Raw genomic sequence first — 20699 nt, 5'->3', positions numbered from 1 at the left:
CAGGCCCCACCAGGGTTTTCCTGCACTGGCCAAATGCCTGCCTGAGGCTCTCCCAGAGCGCCCTTTAGAGCCCGTTAATGGCTCTGGTGTGAGGACCCGTTCTCTTTTGGTCACCTGAGAACCCCTAGCACCGAGGTGGCTTGATTTTAGAGTCTGGCTTTGTGGCAACCAACCAACCAACCAACCAACGGTGAGTAGTCAGTCAAGCCGGAGCTAAGCTCCCTGCCCACTGGTCCCGGCAGAGCTGGGCCCGGGATGGTGTCTGGAGTCCCGGCAGCTGGAGCAGATGCAGGAGCAATGGGTCACGGTTCAGAGCCCGACACGGTGTGACTTGTTAGGATCCTGTGCACACGCGGTGGGGGGTCCTTCTGCCAGGATGGTCGGGGCCCCCTAGCTGCTTACACAGACTGGGTAGTGCTTCTGCCGGAAGGTGAGCGTAGGGCCTCTCCGGCCCAGGGGGCACCGCGAGGGCGGAGGGGGCGGCTCTCGCAGCGTGTGGTGCTGGCGGGCCGCTCGGCCTTTGTCCCGCTCGTTGCGCTGATCATCCACGCATCCATCCTTCCGTGCTCTGGGGCAGCCAAGACGTGCAGGATCTATTGGCCAGGAAAATATTCATTCCTGTGCCTCATGCCCATGCTGACATCCTGAATATGCGTCCTGCCACACACACAAACCCTGGATGACATTGTGCGATGAGGAAACGCCGTCTGGGGAAAGAAGCCTCTTAAACCCCGGCCTCCAGGCCTCTCGCCCTTCGCCTGCTCTGGTCAGTCGGGCCTCTTTCCCACGGCAAGCAGAAGCCTGCCCGAGTCTGTAAACACAGCCGGGTTTCGAAGGGTTTAGTTTGTGAAGTCCCCTAAATCCCCCCATGTCACGGTCTCTCTCTCTCTCTCAAGGGGCTGTCTAGAACTCTCCCAACACATGCACACCCCGAGAGCCCGAGGCTTTATTCCGACTCCTTGAAGGACGGGTTTAAACCAGAAGGGCAAAGAGCGAAGAAAAAGGAGCATGCAGACAGGCTGAGAAGAGTTGGGTTTTATTGTTCTCGTGTACTGGGTAGGGTGCAAAACTGCCCTCCCCGCCACTGGCCCGGGGGCGGGGGCAGGATGGTTCCGGAGACTCTGCCATTTTGAGCGTCAAGGCTTATGGGTTCACGAGCATGGTGGGTTCCACCTTCTAACATGAAGTGCAAACTAATTCACAGCCACATTTCACCAGGAGGGAGAGACAGTCCTAGCTGAAGGCACTTGAATCCCAGCACACCCCAATGCCAGAATTTGTTTTCCTTCTGGTTACCCTGATAAATCTAGATGCCACTCTCCTGGAGAGCCAGCACCGCCGGCAGCTGTGTTAGCCGGGGGGCAGGGTGTGAGGGCCTGTCACTGGTAGAACTTCTTGTTGGGGCTGTTAGCGTGGTCGATGAGCAGCTGGCACGGGGTGAACGGTTTTCCGTAGGCAGCCTCGTACTTCCTGAGCCTGTCCACTATCTTCTGGGCGCCATACAGATCCACATAGCGGAAGGGCCCTAAATGGAGAAACAGGACTTCGTTGAAGGCGACAGCAAAACGAGCTCTGGGGTAAAACAAGCTACTTTCCCAACTTGCGAGACCAACCTCCAAGGCACGGGGGAAAGCCAAGCCCGAAGACGGCTCCGATGTCTCCCTCTGCGGGCGTGGCCAGGATCCCTTCCTGCAGGCACATGACGGCCTCATTCACAAATCTTGTCACCAGGCGGTACTGGAGGTCTTCGTCAGAGCAGCTGCCGAGAGAGAGGGACGCTGAGGTAGATGAAGCGTCACGGGAGGGACGCGGGAACTGCGCGTGCGGGAAAGAGGGTTGCTGCCGCCAGAGCCCAGAGGGTCAGCCAGGACAGAACTTCCAATGCTGGACAGAAGGAGCCACTGGGAAGCCGCCCTTGCCCTTGGAATAGAGTCTTAGGGCTGCTTGTCCTAGTCGGCCTGAAACTGGCGCTTAGAACAGGGGAAGGGAGGGTGGACAGAATCTCTTGACATCATCAGCTGCCAATTACAAATGATAAAAATGGTCTGGGGCTTGAAGGGACCCAGGACAATCGTCTTTCTAGTTCTCTCCAGACCTTCAGAGGGAAGGCTGGAACAGGGGTCTTTCCAAGGCTTGGCTGCAGTCCCCACCCCGATGCTTGGCAGAAAGCGAGGAGGCACGTGGAAGGGCAGGAGTATTCTGGTCAGGCCAGGTGAGTGTAACAAAGACGGAAGAGGACTGAGAAACTTTGGGCCGAAGAGAAACACGTTTCCACACTATTAGCTACTCGAGTTAACTCACACGTCAGACTTAGGAGGCACCTTCAGACTTGCCAAAATACCATCCATGTCAGAATTCAAACTCTTATTCTTCACACCCTCCTGGTAGATGTAAAAGCCCTTCCCAGACTTGCGACCTAAAAGAAGCCGGAAAAGGGAGGATTACCATTTCTCAGAGCGCCAGCCTGAGGATTCTCTCCTCCGCTAGTCTGCTGCGAAGCTCTAACCTCTCGACCGTACTCCTGACCTGGCTGGCTGGCTGGCTAACCCTGGAAATTCGGGGTTTGCCAGCAGCGTTGGCAGAGAAGGAAAAATGACGTTGTGTTTCCCGGAGCTTGGAACTCTGTGTATGTGGCTGGGAAAGGCCACCTGGATCAGCTTTAAAGTCCAGACACGCAACGCCAGGCCCTAGTATGCCGTGCTCCCGGTGCCGATTTTGCCGCGGCTTCGACGAGAGAGAGAGAGAGCCACCTCTCCCGGGCCTCCCCATATCCTCTGTGTTAGAAGCATCACCTTCTCTGCACGGGTGGCCAGACAGCATGGTGACGCCTGGGTGCAGAACTTGCTCCTGCAGGATGACAGGTGTATTCCAGGCCTTGGGCCCCGACGAAAGTGCCCGTCAGTCTTGCATACCTTGGGAGGTGGCAGAGCCTCAGGCCAGAGTCCTGCCTTTGTCTGTAATCTACGGGCCCAGCCTAAGGGGTTGTCATGAAATCATTTAAAAAACTCCCTGTGACAGTGGGCTCTGTGTCTAGGAAGAACTCTTCCACACGGGCCTTCTGTGACTGTGTCTCAGGAAACTAGAATTACGTGTCTCTGAGGCTACTCACCTAGGAAGCCCCTGGCCACCATCTGCTTCAGCAGCTCTACGCTTCCACCTTCAAACCGCTCCCCAAAGGCTTTGCCTAGATCTTCTGCCACGTGTTTTGCCACGTCCACGCCAACTTCATCGACCAGTGTGGCAGCACCCACGGGAAAGCCAAAGCTTGTGGTAAGGGAATCCAGCTTCTTGGGGTCAACTCCTTCCTGAATGGGAGGTAAGCAGGGACCTCAAGGAAAGGCATTCTGGGCCCTCCCACAAAGGCTCCCCATGCGGGCCCTCCGAGACCGGGCTGCCGCAACACCCGCTTCTCTCCCGGGCGCCGCCTGGCCAGGCCCAGGACTGGGGCTGTTCCACCCAGGGAGGCAAAGGAGCTTTGGGAGTCAGCAGGGAGAAAGTCTGAGGCTTCCCGAACCCACAGCACTTTAAGGAACGAACAAATTCATTTAGAGATGAACACACTGTTCATTCCCTTCTCGTTTGCAATTCTGAATCTCGGGAGTAATGAGATCCTGCGGTGCACAGGGCGAAGTCCCCCATAACCAAGAGAAGAGGCCTCGCCACGGAGCAGTGCTGCGGAGCCCCCGAGCCAGCGTCTGACGAGTGCCCGGCGAGGGGGTGCCACCGGAGGGGTGTGTGCAGCAGAAGCCGGTCCAGCACCCATCAGGCCAGTGGGCCTGCGTGTTCTGGATGGTCCCTGCCTCCAAGGGGATGCAGAAACCGTGAAGAGCATGTCGGGAGGCCCTGGGCCTAGTGGAGCGGGGAGGCGGTTAAGGGAGCGGAGCTAAAATTCTGCCCACTGTAGGGCAGCAAAGCCCATGATTTCCGACCACCGTGTGGAAGGACCAGGCAAAAAGATCCCCAGGCATCTTGGGGATGCACCAGGACTTAGTGTATTAGAAGGAAGCCTGTTCCTCATCCCGACAGAACCAATTTGGAGGACTGGTGTAAGGGGTGGAAGATGCCTCCGACATTCCAAGAGCGGTACCAACCTGGAGGATTCGGAGGACTTCAGACATCATGGGTGCGAGACACCGGGTGGTATAGAAGCCAGGTCCGTCCTGCCAAGGGAGAGAACGTGAGCTCAGCGGCTCCTCTGCTTCAGGTGCCCCCCAAGTGTGAAAGCAGCTCCCTTCCCCAGGTGTCGCTTCAAAATTCAAGGCGGTTTATACTTTCCAACAGAATCGTTAAAATTACATTGCAGGGGAAGCCACAGCCAGAGCAGCGTGGCTTCAACCAAACGGCACAGCACAGGGTTTCACAGTCACCTGAAAGGTCTGGAATGGCTGGGAGAGCCCGCCGTGTCCCAGACACTCCCCTCTCCGACCGTGACTCAGCAGTACCATCCACAGCACTGTCCATGAGGCAGACAACCAAGGGGAAATCATACCCAAAGGTGACATATTTGCCCCAGAATAGGTGTAAACAAGCCCGGAGGTGTAAGGAGTCTTGACAGAACTTTCCCCAAATCTGCCGCTCTGTTTCACAGCTCTTTACCTTAACCACAACGATGACCTTCCCCTGCTTGAGCCCGACTGCCACGACGGAAGCAGTTGTGTCCTTAGAAGTTTTCTCGGTTGTGATAATCTCCAGCAGTTGCATCTTGTCCACCGGAGAGAAGTAGTGCATGCCAATCACCTGGCAAGGGGAAGGCAAAGCCGACAGATCTAAGAACACCGAGGAGAGAACCCGCCAGCACGCACGCTTTGCTAGGAGAGCAAGGGAGAGAAAGGCAGTTGGATACAGGAACGCTGCTCGGCACCGCCGAGCCGTGTGGCGCTGTGGTTCTCTGAGAAAAAGTTCAGTATGTTCATAGGGCTCATTGGAATCCTCTTCTTCCATCTGCTTCTAGGGCTTTTCACTGAGGGCAACAGATCCTACTGACAATTAGCACCAAATACAGCGAATGGCCAGATTAGATTTATCAGGGAAGAATGAACGAAGGCTCCACTCATATTGATGGCACTGAGTTTAGGTGAGAGGGCCCACTTTTTCTGGTGGGGAGGCAGAGGGAGGCAGAAGAGTCAGTATGCAGACTGTCAGAGCTAGATCTCGAGTTTACAGATGGGCCTCACCACCAGGATACCGGGTTTAAATAACATTTATCAACATTCAAATGCACCTGAAGACTCATTAAACCGATGATTCTCAAAGTGAAGTACTGGACCAGTAGCATTAACATCGCCTGGGAAATGTTCGAACTGCAAATTCTCAGGCCCGCCCCAGACTCACATCTACTGAATGAGAGACTGGGGGCAGGGTCCAGATCTGTGCTCAAGAAGTCTTCCAGGTGATTGATTCATGCTGAAGTTGAGAACCTCCTTCTTAAGCTAACAATTGGTCCTTCCAAACTGAACTGCCGTGGGAGAGAACAATTTAACCATAGAACTTAGTTTTGCTCCCCCTACCCTCACCTTAATTGTAAGATATAACTAATAATATCTAATAATATAACTAATATAATAACAGCAATACTGATTGCTGGCTATGCACTGTTCTTTAATACATTTGCCATTATTCCTTACACTTAATCCATCGCTCTGTGAACTAGCCAGTCTTATCTAGATGAGGAAAAAAGACATCAGGAGGTTAAAAGTGGTAGCTCAGGGTCAGTTAGTGAGTGGCAGTGGGATTCTATCACAGTTGGCCTGTTTCCAAAGCCTGCCTACCCTCCATTATGTAATACACACATCATTTACATGTTCCATAAACTTACCAATCCAAAAGTTACTTTTCACCCCTCAACTGTTCTTTAACTGATGTCTAAAGCATTTAAAAAGGCAGGTCCTTATTCAGACTCAGTACTTCTGAGCAAAAGGAATTAGCCTATATGACCTATAATTTATACACAAAATGTACAGACTTTAAAGTGTTCATATTGATGGGTTTTAACAACTGCATATACACTCGTGTAATTACTACCCTAAGCAAAATGTATTTACATCACTCAAGAAAGTTGTGCCAAAGGTGACCAACTTGTCCCGGACTGCCGGGACTTTCTTGGTTGGAGCACTGGAGGTCCTACGTCCCAGGAAAGCCAACAGATGGCTGGTGACCCTACCTATGCCCCTTTGACCTTAATTTTATATAGCAAAGGAGAAGCAGGTGGCAGAAGCTATCCAAGATACCTGGAGGCCAGGACTGCAAAGCATGATGCTTGTTCCACTCCACTGGGAAGATGAGAAGTTAGCATCGAAGATTCTCCTTTATGGACTTTATTCATTTATTTTTTTTAAATGTTTACTTATTTATTTTTGAGAGAGACAGAGAGCACAAGCAGGGGATTAGCAAAGAGAGAGGTGAAGAGAGAATCCCAAGCAGGCTCTGTGCTGACAGAGGGCTTGAACTCACGAACTGTGAGATCATGACCCGAGCCAAAATCGGGAGTCAGATGTTCAACCAACTGAGCCACCAGGGCGCCCCTCCTTTATGGACTTTCAATGTTGCAGAGGTGCTCAGAGTGATATGACATGGCCAGACTGTCCATCTACCTTTATACTGTTTTTGTGTCTCCCCTCAGTGTCACACTATCAGCCGCCACTTCTCCCTATGACCTTCTCCTGCCGTCCCTGAACCTGCCTCTATCAGGTCCTACATCACTTCCGATCTGCTGTGTGCTAGGAAATGAGATTACCTTGCATTAGCAAACTATTAGAATAGGAATAAACAGACTTTTGTGTTTTCAGTACAAGGACTTTGTGTTAACAAATCCAGCTGCTTAAAGGTCCTTTATATTTCTTGCCTACTTTTGGTTGACTCTGGCTAGCTGAGGCTAATTGCTATCCTCCAGAGAGGTGAGGTGTTTTATTTCTCCTTGGGTGATTTCACTTTCCTAGTGTTACTCCGGTAGACAGAAGCCCAAAGATGAATCTCTAAGCATCATTCCAAATGCTCACTGAAAGTGCTTCTACCCTTTCGTGTCCTGGTGGGAGGTCTGAGTGAACCCACAGGCGGACACATCTCAACACACCTCCTGATTTTCCATTCCTGGATATGAAGTTGGAACCAAACAGGTCTCAGTCACCGGTGTCTGCTCTGTAGCTTATGTGAGATTTTGAAGTATCCCCTCTTATTTTGGGGTCTATTTTTATTTTTAAAAGTTTTTCTTTTTAATTTTTAAAGATATTATTTAAGTGATCTCTACACCCAATATGGGGCTCAAATTCACAACCCAAGATCATGAGTCACACATCACAAGCTCTACAGACTGAGCCAACCAGGTGCCCCTTGGGCCTATCTTTAAATACCTTATTATAGGGCACCTGGGTGGCTCAGTCAAACATCTGACTTTGGCTCAGGTCGTGATCTCACAGTTCGAGGCTGCTTGGGATTCTGTCTCCCTCTCTCTCTCAAAAATAAATAGACATTATTTATTTAAAAAAAGATTTTTTTAAGTGTTTATTCATTTTTGAGAGACACGGAGAATCAGACCGCAAATGGGGGAAGGGCAGAGGGAGAGGGAGACATAGAATCCGAAGCAGAATCCAGGCTCTGAGCTATCAGCACAGAGCCTGATGTGGGGCTCGAACTCACCAACTGTGAGATCATGACCTGAGCCAATGTCGGACACCCAACCGACTGAGCCACCCAGGTGCCCCCAAAATAAATAGACGTTAAAAAAACCCTATTGTAATAAAGGTAGGTTTCATTATTCTTTTATGTTTATTTTTGAATGAGAGTAAGCGGGGTAGGGGCAGAGAGAGAGAGGGAGACAGAGAATCCCAGGTAGGCTTCGTGCTGTCAGCACAGAGCCCAATGTGGGACTCAAACCCACAAACCATGAGATTGTGACCTGAGCTGAGATCAAGAGTTGGATGCTTCACTGACTCAGCCACCCAAGCGCCCCAAAGAAGGTAGGTTTTATAGTCTGAACCTAAAAAATCAGAGTCGTTAGGGATGCAAATCACCTGTGAAAGTACACTTTCACTGTGCTTCCCTTACGCCAGCATCTCACAGTGGTCATGGGATGAGCTGCTCTGTGCCCAGTTTTTGGGGAGACCCCACCACCCCTCTACTTCACAGTCCACACCAGTCCCTTCTCATGCTCTAAGTCTTCCTCAGGGAGCCTGTGGTGGGAAAACATTTCAGGGTTTTCCCTCTGTTCAGAATTTACCTTCTCAGGTCTTTTGCTGACAGAGGCAATTTGACGGATGGGGAGAGCAGACGTGTTACTGGCAAAGACACAGTGATCTGGAACCACCTGCAAAGGAAAAGCATTTAAGAACGTGTCCTGTAGGCCTGAGAGATGACTGCAGTCCAAAGCAAAGCTAAAGTGACACCTGGGTCCAGCCCTGCTCTCCCACAGAACCACTCAGATGGTGGATACTATTTGCCCAGGGCTTCCGAGATGGGGAGTGTGTCGGCCTTGTTCTCTTTCCCATTCAGCTGCCTTCTAGCTCTGGCCCGGCATCCTAACCTGGAGACTACACCTCGGCAGTTAGGTAAATGAGACAGCTCAGATAAACACTGACAAGATGGCTTTGAATCAAATCTCATTCGTTTCAAGATCTGGCATGGGTGCCAATTCCTCTTCTTGTCTGGATCTGCACTCAAGTCTGAAAGCTCATGATACCCCCACCCTTCACTTTGATAAGAACAAGCCATACAGTGCGTGCCTAGCTCATTTTATGGTGTTATTGGAAAACGGTGCACCACGGTAATTAATCTACGGCACGTGAATACTATTAACTATTAGCTTTATCAACCTGGAGAATAGTCTTTAATACAGACTGTGTCATCATTCTGTCCATGATCGCAAGTTATTCATGTTTTTATTCAGCTGCCTATATAAAAACATGGACAGCGCATCTGTCAAATTTGCGCAAACTGGGACAGGCAAAATTTTAACATCAGAGATGGGAATCAGGTTCAAGACACATTCAACACACTGAAAGGTGAGTATAAAATATTCTAACCCGGCAAAATACTGCATTAAGATTTTTTTAAAAAGAAAAAAGGGAAAACTCTAGAGAGGCCCCTGGTGGACGAAGCCTGGCTTAGCGGTCAGCTTGTGGTGAGGCCCCCAGGATCTCAGTTAATCAGCAGTGAGTTGACAGCAGAGCGTAAGTGCAAGGAGCTAACGGACTCTCCGGGGGCATGTCTTGGCGGTGAGGCGTTTCATGCTGGTGGTGAAACTCTCTATGAAGAGCAAACCAGTGTCTCCAAAGGCGGTTGGCAACAACTCCCCCCCCTCCTCGTTCCGGCGTCTCTCCTCCCATCCAGAGGTGGAGACTGCTTCCTCCCTCGAGTCTCGTGACTTGCTTTTACCAACGGAAAGCAGCAGTGAGGCGCTGAGCTCCAGGCCAGGCCCTGAGAAGCCCCCACCGCTTCTGCTTTTGCTCGCTCGGCAGCCAGAGGCACCGCTGTACAGGCTCGTTCACAGTCTGCACTTCTCTTGATCTGATCCCTCCTCCCTCTCTTCTCCTTGGCCGCTAGTTTCCCAACCGCTAAAACTAACAAACCTTTCTCCGTGCCGGCACTCCCAAACCCAGACACTCCGGAAGCAAATACCATCACCCGGTCACCCAGCAGACGCTCTTCTCTCCATGTTGCCTGTGTCTGCTTTTGCCGGTCCTGAGGGTCTACCTGCCACTGCCTCGGCAGGTGCCCCCGGAGCCGTGGGAACACCACCTACACACGTGAGCTGACATGCCACCCGGCACAGATGGAACATAAATCTACCCGGCTCTTCGAACTTTTCCCCTCAGCTAATCGACATCACACTTTGTCAAAAGGGAAGATTTTGCAACGTATGGACTTCAAAGTGGAAGCTGTCCCCAAAAGAGCTGCTTGTCTTTAGTTTCTAAACCCCCCTTAGGTTCAGTCTATCACACAGCAGCGACCGTCCTCACACAGAAGGGCGTCGTGAGGGTACAGCCACTACTCAAGACACCCAGAGTACTGCCAAGTCTGTGCCATTTCATTTGCACAATTTATTAGCCCACATTCTATTGATATAACTATAGGCTGGTCAAGACCCCGGTTCTATCTTGTGTCCGGATTATTGTCATTTCTTCTCTGGGCCTTTTCTTATACTACCCACTATAACACTTGTTTTATTTATGGGAGGTAGAGCATTTGGGGTCAAAACCAAAGCAGCATTTCCACAAAGTGAGCATCTGAAACCTGCCAGGGGAAAAATTTCTCCCCTACTTCCTTTGTGGACTAGACCTGAAGAAGTATAGTTACGGCTTGTAGCCAACCAAAAACGTCAAGAAAGCTGGCTATACTCCATGAGGTTATCTGTAGGTCTGGGTGACTGAACTCCCACGAATGCTAATGAACCCTGTGCTTAGGTTAATAAACTACTTGATTTTCTTCCCTCAGGACTCAGATTTGACTTTTGTAACTACGTAGTGTGCACGAATTGACATAAAAACTGATGTTTGGAAATGAAAAGCCCTATAAAGGGAACCATGAGTTTCTGTTTAAAAAACAAAACAAAAAACAGCCCGTGTCCTCCACTCACTGGGATTCAAGTACAACAGGCCTCTTACTTACCGCTTCTACTTCCTTTAACACTCTGTGTTTAACATTAAGATCCTCAAAAACAGCTTCAATCACCATGTCGGCCTTTTCAAAACCCTGGTAATCGAGCTGTCCAGTCAAGTTGCTAAAAATGGAGTCCCTTTCAAATGATGTTAGAGCTTTCTTCTTCACTTTATCATTCAATCTAGAAGAAACACAGTCCTAGTCAGAGGGGAAGAATAGGAAACTTAACATCTACTGAGAGTCCATGGGCCAGACGGTACACTATGTATTTTTCAACCAATACTGTGAGGCAGTTCTTTTACTCCCGTTTTGACAAAGAAGAGTTCCTCAAACAGGCTCAAAGGGATTCACGGGCAAATGGCTAGGTACTAGGGGGCCAAAGACAGGCTGGCCCCCAAATCCACATTCTTTCTCCTAGAAGATGCCTCTAAATGCAGAACTTACATAAACTCTATTACTCCTGAAACAGTTAAATTTGTCCAGAAGAGTAAACGCAAACACTAGAGTGGCAAAACAAAGGAGCAGCTCTAGTAACTCTCTACACGTGTCCTAGACCACATGGACTTCTACCTGATTACGCATCATTTTGTTATTCTATAATTAGAACCTTCTGGAAAAGAGACCAAGCATGACTTCTTATATTCTTTCTCATTTATTTATAAGTTTATTTATTTATTTTGAGAGAAGAAGAGAGTGCATAAGCAGGGGAGAAGGGCAGAGAGAGAGAGAGGAAGAGAGAATCCAAAGCAGGCTCTGTGCTGTCAGCATGGAGACTGAGGCAGGGCTCAAACTCACAGTGAGATCACGATCTGAGCTGAAATCGAGATTCAGATGCTTAACTGACTAAGCCACTCAGGCACCCCTATTTCTTTTATTCTTAAATCCACTTCCCAGTTAGCATGTGGTAGCACATTGTATTGATTACATAAAATATTAACTCAAGGTTTCTTATTTCCCATAGGGAGTTAAAAAGGATTTCTGCGATTTAGACATTTAACTGATTACTTTTCACTGCCAAGAAAAACAGGCTCTCTTAGGTTTTAATCTGACCACACTTTCAGAATAACTGACCTAGAGTTTTCCTCTGAAGGAAGAACGGAGCTGAATCACATTCACTAATTTCCTTAACCAAAAGAAAAATTCAAGCCACAGGGTAAGTTCAGACAAGTAAGTATTCAATCAAATTTCTTGGTTTCTGACAACCGTGTCAGCAGTCAGCAAACAAAATGCTCATCAGAGTTCAAAACATCATTAGTTGCTCTAATTCTAATGCCTAATCTTGAAACTGTCTTCAAGAGAGGCTAGGAAACATGTGTATGCCCAGTCAGCAGTATGGTGAGGGGCACTTGCCAGAGGCTGACGTTTCTGAAGCACAGAGGGAAACCTGGGGCACCTAACTCCAAGAGAGACAGAGTGGCACCTGTTCTCGAGCAGCAATTTCTCATTTCAGTGACCGTAGGAGATGGTGTTTGGGGATGCTTACATGCTAGTCTCAGGGCAACGCTGTTATCTAGCTAGCACATGCCAATTTTGGGGGGGGGGCCTCAGAATCGTTTACTCCAACTCCTTGCTATCTTACAATAATCTACCAAAATGATTAAACCTGCCATGTCTTGGGTAGCACAGTAGTAGCAGCAGAAGACTCTGCAGAAAAGAGGTCAAACATGATTAAGCTACATAACGCATTGAAGAAAAAAGCTCATTCAACTACAAGTCACGTGTAGGGCAGTCCAAGTGCAGCAAGCTTATTCATTACACTGGAGCGGAGAACTGAGCTGAAACCAGTTCCTAGTTTGGCCAAGCTGCTGCTCTGCTTTTCTCCCTCTGCAAAACAGGGAGTGGGGACCAGGGGAGGAGGAGGAGGATGTGGGCAGGAGGGAGAATAATATTCACCTTTTATTAATTCAAAGGTAAGATGGAGACACATTCTGTAAAGACTCAGACATTGTGCAACCAAATCTGTTACCTGCTTCTCCACAGTAACGCAGCCAAGAAATATAAGGTACACGAGTTTTGATCCCAGCCCCAACCTTCAATTTGCAGTTATGACACATTTCCTCACATCCTCTTCTTCCACAGAGTCATGCTGTTTCAATGTTCCATGACAATACAGCAGTGAAATGGAAACTATCAAAATTCACAAACACGAGGATTTCTAGTCTTGATACCAAAGCATAAAATAAATGGCATTTAAAAATATCTGATAGTTTTCTCTTCTGCATTCAGACATTACAGATTCCAGTGATGTTCATGGTTTATAATATGTACAACAATATGAAGGGAAAGGAATCACGGTTTCTAAAAATCAAAGGAAACAGCTTAACTACTGAGCATCCAGTACTCACCACGTTCAGGAAACAGGAACCTGTAATGGCAAAAAACAAACAGCATTCTGCTGACAGAGGCGGAGAGCTGGCTCACCCTTTGAACACTTGCTGCTGTCCTCGGTCCAGGCCGGCTAGTGTAGCATCTTTAAGGATGGTCTTTATGCCCTTATCCACAGACACCTGGGCGATGCCGGCCCCCATCAGCCCTGCACCAAGAATGGCTAGGTGCCTAGAAGGAAAACATAAATGACTTTTGGTAAACTTATCACTTCAGTAAAAGTGGGAGACTGTCCAAGTTATAATCCAGTACACCAACTAAAGTGGGCACAATGATAAGGTATTTTAAACAATTTTTATCTGTAAAAATATGCCTTTAATAAGTGATTTTCGGAGTTAAATGCAAAAATCCCTTGGGTCTACAAGAGTTGGCCTACACAAGAAGACAGAACTATATTGATCTTCAATCATACCTTAAGATCACTGAGAACAAAACAACCTGGTTTATTCTGAAGTCAACATGAGTATTTCTGTTTTCCAAACAAAAGCCAATTTGCAGTGATGTGTCCAAAGACATACCACTTCTTCCACTTAACTTGTTAGTGATTTTACCATTTTCCAGTAAGTTTTCATTTCTCCTGAAATTTGTGCCAATTTTACTCCTTATATGGATTAGATCAAAATTCTCCTGGATGGCTTCTTCGCTTCTAGACCTAACCCTGCTATCCCCCAATAATACCTCCATATATCCACATTATTTTTGTCCTCTCAATTACATTCTAAGCATTTCATGGGCCAGAGACCATACCTGATTACTCTTTTTAAATTTTTTTTTAATTTTTTTTAATGTTTATTTATTTTTGAGACAGAGAGAGACACAGCATGAGCAGGGAAGGGGCAGAGAGAGAGGGAGACACAGAATGTGAAGCAGGCTCCAGGCTCTGAGCTGTCAGCACAGAGCCCGACGCGGGGCTCGAACTCACGAACTGTGAGATCATGACCTGAGCTGAAGTCGGACACTTAACCGACTGAGGCACCCAGGCACCCCTCTTTTTAAATTTTTAAAAATGTTTTATTTATTTTTGAGACAGAGAGAGACAGAGCGTGAGCAGGGGAGGGGTAGAGAGAGAGCGAAACACAGAATCCAAAGCAGGCTCCAGGCTCTGAGTTGTCAGCACAGAGCCCGACGCGGGGCTCCAACTCACAAACTGTGAGATCATGACCTGAGCCGAAGACGGACGCTTAACTGACTGAGCCACCCAGGCGCCCCTCTTTTTAGTTTTCCATAGTTCCGGAGCAATGTGCCATACTCCCAGAGCAAATAAAAAATTTTTTCCAGAACGATTTCCTTCAAAAAAGACGCCTAAATTTACAGCACTATGTAGACATAAATTAGAGTTGTAATACAGGTTAAAGTTTCATTCCTAACAATTCTGATTATAATGTTCAGAAATCATATTTATGACCCAAAAAAGGAAACCTAATTTCAAGTCCTGGAAGCAACTTTCAAATGTAACTTTGTAGTAACACACTTACATGGTTAATGTTAAGAAACTGGAGAACAATGAGAAAACAGGATAGAGACATACATAGAAAGAACAGACTGAGGGGCGCCTGGGTGGCTCACTTGGTTAAACATCTGACTCTTGATTTCAGCTCAGGTCATGATCTCACATTTCACGATCGAGCCCTGCACGGGGCTCTGTGCTGACAGCGCAGAGCCTGCTTGGGATTTTCCTTCTCTCTCTGCCCCTCCCCACTCATGCTCAGTCTGTCTGTCTGTCTGTCTGTCTGTCTGTCTCTCTCTCTCTCTCTCTCTCTCAAAAAAACACAAAAAACAAAAAACAGGGACTGAAAAGATTGATACATTTATTGTGTGAAAACTAAAAATTTCTGTTACACAAATGACTGCACAAAATTAAGATAAACATAGGATAGGAGGAAATCTGCAACATATAGCAGCAAAGAATTACAACTTGGGAAATAAAGAACATGCATATTATCAATTAAAAAAAGACAACCCAGTGGTACCTGGCTGCCTTACTCAGTGGAGTGTGTGACTTTTGATCTCACCGTCATGAGTTTGAGCCCCAAGTTGGCCATGGAGATTACTTAAAAAACAACAAGGGGCACCTGGGTGGCGCAGTCGGTTAAGCGTCCGACTTCAGCCAGGTCATGATCTCGCGGTCCGTGAGTTCGAGCCCCGCGTCAGGCTCTGGGCTGATGGCTCAGAGCCTGGAGCCTGTTTCCGATTCTGTGTCTCCCTCTCTCTCTGCCCCTCCCCCGTTCATGCTCTGTCTCTCTCTGTCCCAAAAATAAATGAACGTTAAAAAAAAAAAAAAAAAAAAAAACAACAAAAAAGGACGGGATGCCCCAGTGTCTCAGTTAAACATGACTCTTGATTTTGGCTCAGGTCATGATCTCATGGTTTGTGGGTTTGAGCCCTGCATTGGACTCCGCATTGACAGCATGGAGCCTGCTTGGGATTCTCTCTCTCCAGCCCCCTCTCAAAATAAATATACTTAAAAAAAACAAAAAACAAAACAAAATGGACAACCCAGTAAAATGGGCAAGGGCTTATATAAAGCAATTCACTAAAGAAAAAAACTCAAACTGCCAATAAAGATGCTCAACTTCCCTGGGAAATGCAAATTAAAATGGGATATTCTTCCCCTACCAGATTAGCAAAAAGTTTAAAAGCATCAGTGAGGGGCGCCTGGGTGGCTCAGTCGGTTGGGCGGCCGACTTCGGCTCAGGTCACGATCTCGCGGTCCGTGAGTTCGAGCCCCGCGTCGGGCTCTGGGCTGATGGCTCAGAGCCTGGAGCCTGCTTCCGATTCTGTGTCTCCCTCTCTCTCTGCCCCTCCCCCGTTCATGCTCTGTCTCTCTCTGTCTCAAAAATGAATGAAACGTTAAAAAAAAAAAATTAAAAAAAAAAGCATCAGTGAAGATGTACAAAAACTGCTTTTTTCACTGCATGGCTGATGGAAGTATGCATTTGCCCTACTTTGGAGGGCAAATTTCTTACAGCTAAAAATCACATACTCTATGACCCAATGATTCTACATCTCATTCTGTACTCTAGTGAAATGCACTTATGTACACAATGACAGGCTGTGATGAACAGTTGTGCAATGTTTGTAATAATGAAAAATCAGAAACAGCCATCAATCCAGCAGTAAAAGATTAAGAGGAAGGAGTTAATTGATATGTACCAATATACATAGTCTCCAAGTCATACTACTGAATAAAAAGAGCAAGTTACAGGCTTTATACCGAAGGGTCCCTTTTATATTACAACATTCAAACCATAAACACAAAAGAGTATCAGTTAATATTTAATCTCATTTAAAACAGTTTTCTTAACATTTATTTATTTTTGAGACAGAGCATGAACGGGGGAGGGGCAGAGAGAGAGGGAGACACAGAATCGGAAGCAGGCTCCAGGCTCTGAGCCATCAGCCCAGAGTCCGACGCGGGGCTCGAACTCACGGACCGCGAGATCGTGACCTGAGCTGAAGTCGGACGCTTAACCGACTGAGCCACCCAGGCGCCCCTAAAACAGTTTTCTTAAAGAGAATAAGAATGCATTCTCTGCATAGAGAAATTAATTTATAAAAAGAGAACACAGATAAGGAACTCAAGTCTTTATCCAAGGTGAGGGGGAAGAGCCCAGAGAGACAGAAGTGGAGGAAGCAGAGGTGTTACAACTGGGAAAGCAGGAAAAAGGATCCCCTTTCTTCAGTTCTTCGAGGTTCTTTATTCAATTCTGTTCAACCTATTCTGCCCTGAGTACCCTATAATGAATTCCCAATTAAATCCTCATTTCTAAGATGATGTTACCTTTTTCCTCAATTGATTTCCCAAGTTAGATCAACTCTTATAACATCCTATTTTTCTGCCCATTTAGTTCTAAGTTTTTGAATGTCTTAAAAAATTTTTTGTTTTAATGTTTGTTTTTGAGACAGAGAGACAGAGCATGAACGGGGGAGGGGCAGAGAGAGAGGGAGACACAGAATCAGAAGCAGGTTCCAGGCTCTGAGCTGTCAGCACAGAGTTTGATGCGGGGCTCGAACTTACGAACTGTGAGATCGTGACCTGAGCCGAAGTCAGACGCTTAACCTACTAAGCTATCCAGGCGTCCCTAAGTTTTTGCATTTCTGAGCCAAGGTGATTTTTTCTTATCTGCAAATACTTATTTAAGGATATTTAATTCAAGTTTGGAAGTGTTGTGTTACAGTTTTCTTCTGTATTATGGTTGTTTTTTGTATTTTGATTCTCATTTTTTAATTTCTTCTTATAGGAGATTCATGTGGATGTTGCCTGTCTTTTTTGTGTATTTGGTATAACAACACCTTTCCAGATGGTATATGCTATCTACATATGACAGTAAAAAGTATATGCAGACAGGGGTCTGCATATATGAATCATACTCATATATGAGTTTGGAGTGGCTCATTAGGTTTCTTTCTTTTTTTTTTATTAAAACTTTTTTTTTTTTTTTAAGATTTATTCATTTTTGAGAGACAGAGAGAGACAGAGCATTGAGCAGGGGCGGAGCAGAGAGAGGAGACACAGAATCTGAAGCAGGCTCCAGGCTCTGAACTGGCAGCACAGAGCCCGACACGGGGTTTGAACTCACTGACCACAATGACCTGAGCCGAAGTCAGACGCTTAACCGACTGAACCATCTAGGCACCCGTTTATTTTTTATTTTTTTAATGTTTATTTTTGAGAGAGACAGAACATGAGCAGGGGAGGGGCAGAGAGAGAGAGAGAGAGGGAGACACAGAATCTGAAGCAGGTTCCAGGCTCTGAGCTGTCAGCCCAGAGTCTGACACGGGGCTCGAACTCACAAACCACGAGATCATGACCTGAGCCAAAGTTGGACACTTACCGACTGAGTCACCCAGGCGCCCCAGACTAGAGGCCCGTTTCATGCACTGTAGGGTGTTTAGTAGCATCCCTGACCTCTGGCTCATTAGATGCCAGTAGCAGCTGTGACAACCAAAAATGTTTCCAGACATCTTCAAATGATGCTGTGGGGTGGGGGGGCAACAATGCCCAGGATGGAAACCACTGAGCTAGAAGATGAGTCTAGTAGCATTATTAAATTTTGTTTTTTAAATGTTTATTTATTTTTGAAAGAGAGAGAGAGACAGAGAGACAGAGTGCAAGCAGGGAAGGGGCAGAGAGAGGGAGACACAGAATCTGAAACAGGCTCTGGGCTCTGACCCGTCAGCACAGAGCCCAATGCCGGGCTCAAACCCACAAACTGTGAGATCATGACCTGCGCCCAAGTCGGATACTTAACCAACTGAGCCACCCAGGCACCCCGGAGCATTATTAAATTTAAAATGCTGAAGAGCTATTGGGCAGTGTAGCATTGAAAGGCTTTCTGAAAAGAAGAGACATGAAACAGGCAAGTAGAATCTTTAATGTTTAGGCTGTAAGCTAGAGGAAGGAAAAGCCTTTAATAATCTGAACGAGGCTTTATTTTTTTTAATGAGAAAGTATGAGTTCCCAGAGATGGTATCTCAAGTCACAGAGAGAGACAAGACCATTAAACAGTGCAGAGTGTGTTTGGTTTGGGAACAGGGGATGTAAACCAGACTTCCAGGGGACATCAATAGTGAGACAAGAAAGCCTCTATAGAAGCCTTTTGTGGGGGGGCGGGGGGGGGCGCCCAGGCAGCACTTTGAAAGTCAAAAATTTCTTAGTAGGAAAAGGGATCTAATGTGCTCAGGACAGAGGAGGCGTAGGGAAGACCGAAGGTATAAATCTAGCTCTGTAGAGAAACCCACAAAGGCGCCCTAGGTGGCATTTAACTTACTTCACGTCCTTCTGCGGAGTTCCAAATTTATTCTTCTTACACAGGACCTGACCATGATAAAGTCCCATCAAGGCCTTTGATTCTTTGGTCATTGCAAGCTCTCCAAATTTCTGAAAAGTAAAGGAGAACAAGAAAAGGTGGAACTTCACAGTCTCAGTGACGGGGGTTCCTTCGGTCAGGTTTGTCTGCAGAGCAGAGGTAACACACGTGAAGCCCTGGGTGCTCTGGGGTGCGGTGGGGCCTTCTCACCTGCAGCACTTTCTGACAACTGTTTTGAAGACGCTATGGATACATTGGAGCTCTCAGACTATGTACACCAGAGGTGGCAGTAACCAACCTTTTTCATGGAACTGGAGTGTCAGGGCCCAAAGAGACCTGCACAGTCATCTCAACCAACCTTCTCATTTTAAAGGCTGGAAAGAGGAGGCCCGGACAAATTAAGCTTAAGACCACACCACCTAGAGTGACAGAAATCGAACTCACACCCAGGCGGTAGGACTCCCAACTCTGGTCCACCCCACGTGACAACTGCCACTTTGAAAAGTGCCCTAACACTTATGGAGAGCAAATCTCAGCATGAGACTTAGAGTCTGGGTTTGACAGAACCGGGTTTGAATCCTGACCCTGCCATTTCCCAGTTGTGAAGCTTTCTTTATCCTTAAACGGGAAAAACAACACTTATTTTACAGTATTGCTGGAATTAAATGAGAATGCTAGTGAAGTGACTAGGGTCTCAATGTCAGCTATCATCATCATCAATATTACTAGAATTAACTGGTATGGTTACAGATAGCACTTCAAAGGAGGAATCCCCATAATAAAGTTGTTCTCATGTCCTAATATAACATGAAACAATAGAACATAAAACAATGTTCTACTAATTTTTGTTTAATTACAAAAAAATTTTTTTAACGTTTATTCATTTTTTGATAGAGACAGAGCATGAGTGGGGGAAGGGCAGAGAGAGAGGGAGACACAGAATCTGAAGCACGCTCCGGGCTCTGAACTGATAGCACAGAGCCCGATGTGGGGCTTGAACTCACGGACGGTGAGATCATGACCTGAGCTGAAATCGGATGCCTAACCGACTGAGCCACCCAGGCACCCCTAATAATGTGGAGTCTATTCAATAAACCAGTGATATTCAAAGTGCAGGTAGAGATCCATCAGTTGTCGTAAATTTAGTGGGCTGTGGTAAGTAGAACAGATAGGACATACTGCATACAACGTACGTGGTGAGGCCAACAATTGATCTGTGAAACCTATGCTTCAATTTTTCTGTACATATGTATACATGTACCTGGATCAGAGACAAAAGTCTAAATCAGAGTGGACTGTAATAAGCGACCCAGTACACTACATGTTTTCTCTTGAACTAGTCCCAAGCTCTTCAGATACCTTTTGTCTTATTATCAGATAGCAATCCATTCTTCAAGGACTGCTTAAAACTTAAAAAACAACCCACACCACTTAAATCTGCAATATCACCAACTTGTTGGAAAAGTGGGAAGAGGTAAGGCTGGTTCATATGCCCCTCTGTCTTCTTTTAGTGGGTATGTGACAGTTCCTTCCATTTTCTAATTCACCAAGAGAGGCTGGCCTTCAAAGTCTTACCTCAAGGCCCTAACAAGTAAGAAACATAATTTTCTATCAATGTATTCATTTTATCACAACAAAACCAGCTCAACTCAGAACAAAAACATCTAAGTGATTCATTTTGAACGGATTAGAAGTCTGGCCCTGCTCTCCCTAGTTAAACCCTCATTACTGAAAGGAAGTTGGAACAGCTGGGACCACCAAGGTGTTCTTTAGCATCTACTCACTCATTGAGATTAATCAATCCTAAGCAGTGATAACCACTGGAAGAAAAAAATTTGGGATAGGCTTTGGGCACTTTTTCTTTTTTCAGCTTTATACAGAGTTTTAGATCTTGGCTTTCCTGTATCCAGTAAT

General features: G+C 46.8%; 1 protein-coding gene across 1 annotated transcript in view; it reads right to left on the bottom strand.

The window, feature by feature from the left end:
* Positions 1-1020: 1020 nt before the first annotated feature.
* HADHA (hydroxyacyl-CoA dehydrogenase trifunctional multienzyme complex subunit alpha) overlaps positions 1021-20699 on the bottom strand; it is a 41104-nt gene continuing 21425 nt past the window's right edge. Inside the window, exons 11-20 of the mRNA XM_047068617.1 lie at positions 18747-18856; positions 13012-13146; positions 10600-10771; positions 8213-8299; positions 4597-4737; positions 4092-4160; positions 3110-3305; positions 2302-2416; positions 1614-1759; positions 1021-1525 (exon numbers count right to left, since the gene is read on the bottom strand). Coding sequence (XP_046924573.1) covers positions 1380-1525; positions 1614-1759; positions 2302-2416; positions 3110-3305; positions 4092-4160; positions 4597-4737; positions 8213-8299; positions 10600-10771; positions 13012-13146; positions 18747-18856 — 1317 coding nt within the window. The 3' untranslated portion in view covers positions 1021-1379. The remainder of the gene's footprint in view (positions 1526-1613; positions 1760-2301; positions 2417-3109; positions 3306-4091; positions 4161-4596; positions 4738-8212; positions 8300-10599; positions 10772-13011; positions 13147-18746; positions 18857-20699) is intronic.

Source organism: Lynx rufus, unplaced genomic scaffold (assembly GCF_022079265.1).
Source record: "Lynx rufus isolate CCGP_SWC_20201006 ecotype Redwood Valley unplaced genomic scaffold, mLynRuf1.p SCAF_8, whole genome shotgun sequence".
Taxonomy (NCBI): Eukaryota; Metazoa; Chordata; class Mammalia; order Carnivora; family Felidae; genus Lynx; species Lynx rufus.
The sequence above is the reverse complement of the archived record's forward strand: the minus strand, read 5'-3'. Positions and strand labels throughout refer to the sequence as shown.